The sequence below is a fragment of the Carettochelys insculpta genome, chromosome 9 (genome assembly GCF_033958435.1).
Source record: "Carettochelys insculpta isolate YL-2023 chromosome 9, ASM3395843v1, whole genome shotgun sequence".
Lineage (NCBI taxonomy): Eukaryota > Metazoa > Chordata > Testudines > Carettochelyidae > Carettochelys > Carettochelys insculpta.
The window spans coordinates 64,444,938-64,456,665 of NC_134145.1; the positions used below are offsets into that span (position 1 = coordinate 64,444,938).

At 49.5% G+C, this 11,728-nt stretch overlaps 1 protein-coding gene across 6 annotated transcripts in view; it reads left to right on the forward strand.

Moving 5' to 3' along the window:
* The window catches only part of PACS2 (phosphofurin acidic cluster sorting protein 2), a 97,576-nt gene extending 86,110 nt beyond the window's left edge, over nt 1–11,466 (forward strand). For all 6 annotated transcript variants that reach the window (XM_075003566.1, XM_075003567.1, XM_075003568.1 and 3 more), the window contains 4 exons: nt 2,280–2,415; nt 5,080–5,306; nt 6,034–6,147; nt 6,922–11,466. In XM_075003566.1, coding sequence (XP_074859667.1) covers nt 2,280–2,415; nt 5,080–5,306; nt 6,034–6,147; nt 6,922–7,040 — 596 coding nt within the window. In that variant the 3' untranslated portion in view covers nt 7,041–11,466. The remainder of the gene's footprint in view (nt 1–2,279; nt 2,416–5,079; nt 5,307–6,033; nt 6,148–6,921) is intronic.
* Nucleotides 11,467–11,728: the final 262 nt, after the last annotated feature.

The window sequence follows — 11,728 nt, forward strand, 5'->3', positions numbered from 1 at the left end:
TAGGGTCTGTTGCACTGGGAGGGACCGTCTGACCCTTCACAGCCTGAAGACTTGTACTCAAACCGTACGCCCGTGGGAGAGTGGGCCTTGTGAAAGGGCTGGTTTTACACAAGCACTGTTGGGGATATCTAACGCTGATTGTTAGCCAGGCTTGCCCTGGCACGTACAAAGTGAGACCCCATTTCCAATGAAGGCCCTGTCTGCATTACCACTGACAGCACCAGAAGTGATGTCGCTGGCGGATATGATCCCGCCCCCAGAGTGACATAGCAGTAGTGTGCATGTCAGTGTGTCACCGGCAGAGCCGCTCACGCTGCTCCCTGCGGTCCTCAGTGTGCCGCTAGGAGAGCTCTCGGCCGTCAGCACGGAGTGGGTAAACGCCAGAGCCGCCATCGCAGCAGTGCTGCCGCATCACTCCTGCTGGCTAGCACGCGCACAGCCTGAGACATGTCCAGCCAGGGGTTTGCACCAGCCTAACTAAATCTGCTGCAGCTTGGGTGTAGGCCAGGCCTGAGCTTGACCGATTTTACGCCATGACGTGGGCACCTGCAATGCTGCTCGTTAACAGGACAACTGTCCTGCAGCCTTACCTTGAGTGCTACGGGCTTTGTGGGTGTGTTGGCCAGGCTCATTGCTCACCCCACGGCTCCTGTGTCCTGCCATTCCCACCCCCACAACCTCCCTAGGTTCCCCTGTCAGTCTCCTCTGTTTCAGTACCTCCATGCAGCCCTCCTACTCCTTCCCTTATGCCAGGAGATCAGTGCCTCCAGTTCCCACACCACACGTGCTAGCAATTGACAACCCCCATGCTCTATGCCAGGGTTCCCCACTGCCCCCACACCGGGGTTCTCTCTCCCTCTTTCCCTCATGCCTGAGGCCATGTCTGCTCCTGCCCCCATTCTTTCCCCCTTTCTTTTTCCAGGATCACTATTTTTAAATAGGGAGGATGGGCCGGGCAGAAATGGAGACAGTTGTGCTGAGCTGAAATGAGAGTGGCTGCCGTCAGCCAGCACTTCTTGAGGCCCCTGCAGCTGCGAGCTGCTACCCAGATACCAGGGGCACCAGGTGCCATTTCTCCTGCGTTGGCTTTCTGGTTTTCCCCAGTCATGAGGCTTCTGCCCATAGGGGCCTAGAATGTGCCCTCATGTTTTGGAGCAGATTGGACTTGGTGTTCAAAGTTATCATCTTACATCCACAGACCTGCCATTAGTGTTGTCATTTTCCATTGGACCACTTTTTGGTGGTAAGAGCAAGCTTTGGAGTCACACGGAGCAATTCCTTGGGTCTGGGAAAGGTGTCCTCATTCAGTGCAGGGGGGAACAAGCTGCTGAGCATGGGTAGTTAGCACAGCTTGTAAGGGCCCATGCAGGAGGGAGTGGCCCGTTCACTTGCCTGCAGTCACAGGACAAGAAAAGGAGGGGGGATGTACCTCATCTCGCCACTGAATGCCACCATAAGCAAGTGGGTGATACCAGACTGTCACCATGTGCTCCAGTGGAGTCAGGGAAATGATAAAAGACAAAGACACCAATGTCCCCTCCGAGTTTCCCTATCCGTTTGTGTGTGTGTACCAATAGGTGGGTGATGTGTGATGGGGTGGGGCTATGACCCCCTGCAAGCATTTTCAGTGCATCCCACCCCCTTTTCAAAGGGGTTCCCAGCAGAGAGGGGCTCCCTAGCAAGCTGAAGAGTTTGTGTGGGTTCTCTGCTGGGGTGGAGGGAATGAAGCATGTTCTCCAACCTTTCCCTCCTGTCCGTGGCCTAAGCCCCATGCACCACAAGGATCCCAGCTCTGCTGAGAGCCCTGCGAGGGCCAAGGAGAAGGCAGGCAGGGCTGCGAGGTGGCTAGCCATTTCCATTCTCTGGTGCAGCTGAGATCTGGGTGCAGTGCATTTCCTGTTACGAGCTGGGGGATCCATCTGACCCTAAATCATAAGCACCTGGGCTAGAGTACCCTGGCAGAAAACTAGCAGGTGCTCACAACTCAGAAACAGCCAAGCTCCCCATCTGCCCCCAGGGCCACTGCCCTGCTGCAGCCCTATTGCCCAGCTCCTTCCCTCAACCACCCAGTGCCTCCTGCTTATGTGACATGAACTTGAACGCTCCAAGGACGGGGAGGAGTGGGGGAGCAGCAAGCTCAGGGGAAGAGGCAAAGCAGGGGAGCTGTAGAAGAGACAATGGCCTGCGCTCTGCCCTAGAGACACTGCACGGCCCAGTGTCACCGGCAGGAGAACTCAGGCGATGTGCACAGACAAACGCTTTGACTCCTTCTCTTTAAGGTGATTCTGATGATGCAGCTCCCTCTAGTTCCAGTGTTCTTTCCTCTACCCCGCCTTCTGTGTCTCCTGCTGTGAAGGAAGCTTCCCCCACCCCACCTTCCTCACCGTCTGTCACAGGCAGCTTCTCTTCCTCCAGGTAAAGCACCTTCCACCTTTTTCCTCTGCCTCTGTTACGCGAAACACAGTAGAAATGAAATCTCTTGAGGTACTTGGCTGCTCGCCTTCCCGGTCTGAACCCCCTCCCCTCCCCTCCCCTCAGTCATCCACTGAAATTCTTTCAGCCTGTGCGAGGGAGAGGAGCCCCGCTTCACGTGCGAGGAATTAACCTGAGGACACTGGGAGAGGTCAGGAGCTTGTGGGAGGGTTGGGCTGGGTTTGGCGGGGGGAAGGTCAGGCCTTTGGGCAGAGTGCTTGAGGGCAAACATTCATCTCCAGTTTTACCTCTGGTCCTGTGACTGTGGCCCTCAGGTGGGAGTCCTGTCTTGCAGTCTCCAGTTGGTTTGGAGCCCTACTGCTTCCTGCCTGGGGGAATTCATGTAAAAAGCAGGTTTTTCTCTGGGTCTTCTGCCTTTGGATTTTAGTATCTCATTTGGTACTATCCATCTTCAGTCAGGAATCAGCCACGTGGAAGTGACTACTGCAGGAATGGCCTTCACAAAGCCTAACTGGACACCCCGGGGATCCATGGTAGGGTCTGGCCTTAGGAATGTCTTGAACGGAAACGCTGGGTCTATTCTTCTAAAATCTAGCACAACAGAGCCTCCTTCTGATAGGAGCCTTGAGATACTGCGGCAATACAAAACAGTAAGAGTGGGCTAGAACGGGGGGTAAGGAGCATGTTAATGAAATTTGCAGATGACACTAAGTCTAGGAGGAGCTGTGAAGACCAGCCCAATAAATAAGAGGGACCAAGTGAGATTAGGAATATGGGGAGAGGAAACTCTGTTTGAAAAATTGCTAATAAAATTGAGCAACAAATAATCCTGTGTACTCAGTGGGAAGGGGAAATCAGCAGGCAGTAAATGCAGAAGGGCCTGGGGTTTGTTAGTGGAGACTAATTAAATGAGCTTTGTAGCCAGTATTGGCTTTTTGCTGCCCTATAATTTTGTGCTGGATACATGGTTCTCATCTGAGCTCAGTGCAGGCAGGGCATCAGTTAGTTCTGGCTACTTCAGTACTTTAAAGACAGGGAAGAAGTTCAGAGAACAGCAACACAAATTGGAGATCTATGACACAAAACCATAGGATGTTGGGATGCCAGGGAAATTCCATAAGTCCTAAAGGTGTGCTAATGTTGTATCAATGTTCAAAATGGGCCAGTGGACTGACCTGGGTTGCTTACCTTGATGTCATTCCCAGGCAACACCATGCAATTCAGTTATTGAAGAATGTGAGGATTGGAATATAGTTAATGCTAATGAATACAATTTTATGGAAAACGGGCCTTGTCAGTCAAGCCTGATTTCATTCTTTGAGATGACGGCGTTGGTTGACATAAATAATTGTACTTGAGCTTTGGTAAGACATTTGAGTTAGTGCTGTGTGACATTCTGATTAACAAAATAGAACTCTTCAGTACCAACAGAGGGAGATTAAGAACTGGCTGACCGTCTCCAAGTAGTGGTCAGAGTTCTTCATCAAATGGAGCTTTTACTAGTGAGGCTCCTGGGGACTGGTGCCAGGCCCAACACTATAGTCAGTATTTTAATCGCTGATCTGGATGTAATCGTAAAGTAACAACTGATCAGATTTGCAGCTTAGTGCACAGATTGATGGATAACAGATGGCAATGAGGACAGGGCAGTCAGGGCAGTTGCGATTGCTCAGTTGACTGGCCCCTGAAAGAAAATGTTTTGTGTTTGTTTTTTTTTAATACTTCCAAATGCAGTCCTACATCTAGGAACAAGGAAGACAGGCCATAACTATGGGGATGGGGGTGGGCTGGGCTGCAACCTGGAAAGCAGTGACCCTGAAAAAGATCAAGGGGAATCATGGTGCACAGACAACTTACTATGAGCTAGTGTGATGCTGTCGTAAAAATGGCTCCTACGCTCCTTGGCTGTATAAACAGGCATTGTGTGTAGCAGCAGTGGGGTGACTTCTGCACCTTCATACAACTCTAGTGAGACCAGGGCTGCATGTCCGTGTTTTCCAAATAATTGACAAATTGATTCACAAAAATAGTTTGTCAGCCAGTGAAAATGCCAGAGGCAGATGGTGGTACTTCTACTGATTATGGGAAGTCTCAAGGACTTTGGGCAGAATTTAGACTTGTAGGTTTATTTTTGTGTGCAGTCTGCAGTTTATGCACAGTGGTATTAAGTGCTTTGAAAGTTACCAACTTAATGCCTTCAAAAGTGCCAAAATGACTGAGGAAGGCAAATCTTGCAAGTCCCTTTACCTCCCTTCACGGGATTTTGAAACCACTGGTTTTTAGTTTGGGATTTTTTGCATTTTGACCCACCATGGAGGTGGCCTTACCAATTAACTTAATGATCTTTGGATTGAAGATGATGTAGAATGGAGGATTATTATGGGCAAGGCTTGGGTGTGGGGGGAGAAGCCAGCAGTAGGACACGATCAAATCCTCCTCTAGGCTGTTTGACTTCTCGAGAACAGCTAGAAGCTTTGTTCTTACCACCTGGTCCGAAAGATGCCTAAGGGCTCTGACTGGCCAAAGAAGCTGAACACTCACCCCATGAAAATCTGTCCAACTTAATCACTTGGGAAAACATTGGGCTCTTGATTGTCTTTTTGATGGAAATCCTGTCAGTCAGCATTCTTTGCTCCTGTCTTTTAGCCAGAGCCTTGGTGCTGAGCTGATGGGACTGCAGGTGGATTACTGGATTGCAGCTCAGCCCATGGAGAAGAAGAGAGACCCAGAGAAGAAGGACCCTTCCACTGCCAAAAATACGCTCAAATGCACTTTCCGGTCTCTCCAGGTCAGCCGGTTACCCATGAGTGGGGAGACCACAAGCACTCCAACCATGTCAATGACAGTCGTGACAAAGGAAAAGAACAAAAAGGGTAAGAGGGCCAAGGATCTTCAGCTTACTGCTCTGTTGGGTGTTGTGGAGGACTGCAAGATGGGCTGTGCACCTGACCTAGCTGCTTGGGTTCTCTATGTGGTGTCTTAATCATGAGACTTGCTCCCTGGCTCTGAAACACCCTCATTGGGCTGTCTTATGGCACTAGTGGTGAATTTAATTTTGTGTGATGCCAGCAGATCACACCATGTTGGTCTGGTCTCCTGATCTGCCTTGCCCCTGAGCAATAAAGGCTGGTTGCTAAACTGTGAGTTAAACTACATCTGCTGAGTAACTGAACACAACAACCTGGGGCTTTCTGCACTAGAATCTTCTTGCCATAAGCCATCTCCACAATGCTGGCATTGTTTGGGCTAGCTGCCAAGTCGTGCAGTGCATAAGGGTGGGGATTTGTGTTTGTGGGTTGGATCATTTCCCAGCAGGAGAATTGCCCCAGGAGGATGAAGGAGGCAGCTTAGAGCAATGAAGACTTGCAGAGGTCCTATAACTTGCTTAGAGCTTTAAGGCAGCCCAGTTAATATGGCCCCCTTTGTAAGGTGGTGATGCTTGGGTGGTAAACCTGTGAACGAGAAATGTTAAGAAGTGTGAGTGAGGAGAGTAGCCTGGCATAGAGGAAAGTTCAGGCTTCAGTGTATTTGCAGGTAATTTTCAGTATAACTGCTTTTGGCTGCTAGATATTAACCATGTTTGGTTTGGTTTGCTTCTAGTGATGTTTTTGCCCAAGAAAACAAAAGACAAGGAGATCGAGTCTAAGAGTCAATGCATTGAAGGAATCAGCAGATTGATTTGCACAGCAAAACATCAGCAGAACATGCTACGGGGTAAGTGCAAAGGAATTCCATCCTCCCCAAGAGTAAAGGGGACCTTGTATTGCGAATTCTGGTGCAGGTGCCTGTCCACCAGCCATCTCAGGGCTCAGCCAGGATGTGACACACAGCAGACCTGAACCTGGTACAGCTGGCTGGAGGAGGATTCTCCCATCATGGGGAAAACCACAGATGGCATAGTGCCAGCCAGCCACTCAGGGGTGGAGAAGATTGCTGGTGAAAAGGGGTGTGGTCAGAGCACTTTGCACTTCATTGGTTCCTGTGTCCTAGAATAGCCTTGAAATACCTGGCACCTGGTATAGCTTAGAAGCCTAAGAACCTTAGGTTCTCGATCTGGGAGATACACACAGGTCTTGGGGGCATGACAAATCTCTTTCTTCCTTTGTAGCTTGGGGGGAGAGGAGTCCCTGAAGTTTTGTGTTGTGGTATGGGTTCACAGGCATGACTTCTGGACTAAATCAGTGGTCCATCTGGTTTGCGCCAGTTGTGGCCTCTACCTGATGCTTGAGAGGAAGAGGGGAGTTTCTCCACAATGCCTGCAGCTGCCCAACCCAGCTGCTGAGCCATTTTCACTTAATCTTTAGGCCCACATAAGAACTCACAGGGCCTTCTCCCTCATTCTTTTGCTCTCCGATAGTGCAGTGTCTGTTTCTGGTACTGACTGAGGAAGGATGATGTGATGGTGTAAAATTTTGACCTAGGAATTCTGTGTGACTGTTCGGGTGGTTGGTTTTTGACTTGCCTCCTTGTTATATTCTTCCCCTGCAGTCCTGATTGATGGCGTGGAGTGGAATGATGTGAAGTTCTTTCAGCTAGCAGCACAGTGGTCCTCCCATGTCAAGCACTTTCCCATCTGCATATTCGGACACTCCAAACCCAACTTTTAACGGCTTTCCGTGGGGAGGCTTTCTGCCTGTCTGGAGACTGCACACCCGAAGCCAGGAATCCGAGTGCCAACTCTGACTCAAGTCTGCTCACTCTCTCCTGCAGATCACTGTCAGATGCGACTGGATTACTTCTGAATTATTTTTTTCTATTAATTCTTAAGTTTACTACAAGGGAAGGAAACCTCTTGAACACAGCAAAGAACAGTCTTAATGATAGGTGTGCCGATAACATGGAAATTTAACAGGACACGCTCCTGAAGTGGGGTGACCTGCCTTAGAACTTAAGAGCAGATAGCTGGATAACTGCACTGCTTATTAATCTGAAATCTCCTGGGTGTGTAGGGAGCTGGGTTGGGCGTGAGTGGTTTTTGAATTGAGGGGGAGACTGGGAGGTGCCGGGAGGACTAAGTGTTTTAAGATGTTTAACTCCTCTCCTCCCCTGCAAACTCTCCGCCACCACTTCACACAAAGAAAATAGAGCCTGGCTCATCACCAGATAGTTCAGATACCAGAAATGTGAAATACATTGTGCTGTCTGCCAAAAACGAAGCTAGTAACTTAGGAAAATGCCAGGGATTCTCCACAAGGGAGGAAACGCCAGAGGGTCATTGTTTTAAGGCCAGCTACTGAAGTGGACAAGCATGTTCCATCTTGTGCCAGACTCGGTTTGAACAGAGACCGAACTACCATGTATGAAATGTCTGTCTGAGGAACCCCATTGCTCCAAGTCCATCCAATAACCAAATCTAGCTGGGAGCTGCAGCGGAAGGATGCCAGTTCAGTAGGGTTGTTGCTGCTTAGATTTTCACACAATTATGTACATGAATAAGCTTTGCCCAGCCTCTCCAAGAGACACACACTCTTTTAATGCTTTTTAAAAGGATTAAGTTATGGGGAAAAAAAACACAGGAAAGATGAGCTGCTCTTTGATGGGTCAAGCATTAGTGCCCTGTCTAGTTCCTCTTCCCCTGGCGTCCTTATGTATGACAGTTGTATTTTACACCAGGTGTGGTGATGCCCTCACAGCAAAAGCACATGTGAAAATGACACCACGTACGAGACTGGCTCACAGCAAACTTGCCACCTGCATCCCTCCTCCTGAACGTGCCATCTCTTAGGCTGTGCACAAGGTTTCTGGTTTCATGTGAGCTGCTGGTGCCCTTTCCAAGGCAGGAGGCCATGTCTAAAAGCCAGCTGTGTTAGCAGAGAATGTTGACTTGTCTGGACTGTGTTGGAGTGCCCCATGCATGGATTATGTCACATGCAGGTTCTCTGACTCCACAAGTGCATCTGTGTGGCACAGTGCAGCGTTAGCATCTGGGCTGTGTGCTGACTGAGGGCCCATCCTGCCACAGACATGGGGGCAGAGGAGTCACTCAGTGCCCTGTACTTCCTGTGGGCTTCTCTCCATGGGAAGAGAGCAGACCAGCAGGAGACAAGCTTGCGGCTAGCAGAATCCACCAGGCCAGGATTAAGGCTTTAGTGGGTGAAACCAGTCAGTGGCTGTGCAGTGCACTGGCCCCTCCAGCCCAGACCCCGAGCAGTGCTGCAGCTCAGAAGTGGGAAGTGTACGATATGTATGTTCTCCTTCCTGTTTCTATAACATATCACAATGCCAGCACATCCTCAGGGTAGGCTAAAGCAGCTGGATGGTTTCTCTGATTTACAATGGCAGTAGCTGCACAGGGCTGCATCAGCAGTAGGGAGTTTCTGGACCCAAAGGGGGCCTTGTGGGAAGTTGCTGCAGCAACTTCCCTGCCCCGCTTTAGGGCAGAACTTTGCTCTGCTGAAGGGGCATCAGGGTGCTCTAACCACCTGGAGGAATGAGGCTCTCATTCTTCTCGCTATAGGCATCACCTGGCTCAGCTCTCTGGATGTGAGTGAAGCCCTCCTGCCCTGGGCATGCTGCACACTGAGCTACTGGCAGCTGCCACACACACTGAAATTGCCAGGCACAGAGCGTTTCGCCCAGGATTTCTCCCACATCAATCCTGCAAGGAATCCCACTTTAGCGAAGTCTGACCCCTGTAACCCTGCTGTGCCTTTCCTGGGATCCCAGAACCGGCATGGCTCCGGGGAAGAGCCCCCATGCAGAGGGTGCTGGCCTTTGCCGTAGTTACCAAACCCAGGGGCTAGAGGATGTTTGCTTTGCAAAGGAGCCAGGACTACACCCATGCAATGGGCAGGGAGCTGCTGCATGAGGGGTGGCACTGCCTAGGTCTGTGTTCAGAGCTCACTTTCTCCAGCCCACCAATTCCACGGCTCACAGGAAGTCACTCTGCAGAGCTGGTCTCTGTGATTCTCCCGTTGTATGCTCTGGGGCAGAGGTGACTGGTCAGGGGGTAGTACCTCCAGGAGATTGGAGGGCTGCTTAATTGTCTCTGCAGCAATGAGCGCAGAAGCCTGACCCTTGGGAAGCAATAACTGGGCACAGCCTCAACTTTAAAACTCCCTATGGAATAATGGAGACTTCTGGAGGCCTCCACCCAAATGCAGCTCAAAAGGAGGAAACATTTGCTTTATCTCATTCGCTGGAATCACTCCTAGCCTGCTTTAACTGGAACTCTACAGGTCCGTCGCTTGTTTTTTGGCCCTTGGATTTCTGGCAGTGAAGAGGCAGAAGAGAAGGGACAAAGCTGACTGTGTAGCTTTCTTTGGGTTGTATGCCACCTATCAACTGTCCCTTCCCCATCCTCTTCTCCCACCTCCATTGGGATTGCTTCATCTCCTTGCCTTTCGCAGAAATGTGCTGTTTGATTCCCACTACACATGGACCTAGGTCCCGAGCTGAATGCTCCGAGTCCCAAGCAGCTTCCAATTGGCAGAGCTGCTGTTCCCCTCCCTACTGTTCTCTTAGGAAAATGGCTCCAGCCCTTCCTTGGAGGTGGGATTTAAGGAGACACCCCTGGTATGTTGGCCAAGAACTGGAGCTCTGCTTCTACATGTCCCTGGCTAAATGCAATTCAGAATTCCACCAGGGCAAACCGGGAAATAACTGTACTAGTACAGAGTGCTTGCTGGGCTTGCATCTGTTTTTCTTTACTCTCAAGAAAGCAGCTGCTGGAGCCGCAGTATTCACTTAACTTCCGACTTGCCATTAATTTCACCTGCATTTATCAATTGCGTAGAATCCAGTTGTGTGTTCCCCTCCAACACAGCTACAGCCCCATTGGACTGTTGATATCTCAAATTTTAATTAGAATATTTGTCTTGATTACTTTAGTTTGAGGATATTCATCAACTTCTTGGCTTCATTTTGCTGGTTTAATTAGCAAGCTTTGTCATATCCTAGAAAGGAGATCTGAGGGCAGAGTAGCAGAATGGGAAGGTGTTGTATGGAATCACCATATCTGCCTGTAGGCCATTGACTCAGCTAAAAACCAAACTGACCAGAATTGCTCCATTAATGTCACTAAACTGCTCTTGTTGACGTGTGTCCTGTTAGTCTTTGGCTAGCTGTCGATGCCTTCTTGGATCTGTCTGGCCAGGTGTTTTGTACCAAGAAAACATTTTCAGAATTGTTACTCTCGAGGGTTTAAGAAATAGTACCAGGTGCCTTGAAACCTTGTAAGCAGAACATCATGGTGAGAATTGTCTGTATTCTTTCTCTGGAGTCTGAAGTACTGAAAAGGCTGGGGCTTCTCTGACATTTCACTGTCAAATAGGAGCTTTGTTTCAGCCCAGATCCCAGGAGTGTGAGGTCTGAAAGGTCTGGGTGTTTGGTTTTGTCCATATTTGTTTGTTGAGAGATGCTGAGATAATTACAAACTTGCCATTCGGTGCACCTCTGTGTCCCAGGGGCTAGAACTGTGTGAACTCACTAAAACTCTCGCATGACTTCCGGTGGGATGCCCAGCATGTGCCCTGGCGAGTGCAGCATCTCCCACACACCTGCATGAGGTTCCTTGGGCAGCAAGTTCTTTGCAAAGCGGGAATATTGAAAGTGGAGCTCTCCTGGTTTCTGTGGTGGCTTTAGTATGTGATGGTCGAGAGGAGGAGCCAGAGATTTTTTTTCGAGTAGCAGGACATGAATTCCTTTAACAGGAAGCACACTTTGATATTCAACTCCCTGTCAGGTCAGCTTCCCCCTCCACACAGCCTGCTTGAAGGAGTCCCAGAACTCAGCGTGTTTGACTCGCATGCAGCGTGTCTTTACTCAGAGCACTCTTTTGGAAGCACCTTGCTAAGTGTGGGGCACTAGAGTGTGAGTGTCATGTGCAGCAAGCGTTGGCGTCAAATGAAGGGATGTTACCACTCTGTAGATTTCTAAGTTGTCCATCCGTTTCATTGTTGTATTGTTTGGGTTTTAGGTTTTATATGAAGACAAATTAAATGTAAATAGCCTTTTTTGGAATGAACTGCAATGTGCGCAACCTCATCAACTATTTTATGGTACTAATGCAACACTAATAAACCTGGACATGAAAGCACACTCACGTCCCAGGCGTCTGCTTTGGGTGGGAGCGGCTGTCCACTTCTGTGCTAGGGACCTGTCCCACATTAAAGGGGCTGCTACTTGTAGCTCTGTATGCCTGAAATCTGTCTAAAGTAGGAAGCTCACCTGCCTTGGAAGTCTGTTAATAGCCAGCAGTCATTTGAAGGGATCTACTCTAGTCATCTGCTAGAGTAGATGGGGAACTTCTGCAGTGGTACAGCAAGTGAGAGTGAGACATGGTGGAAGCAATCTC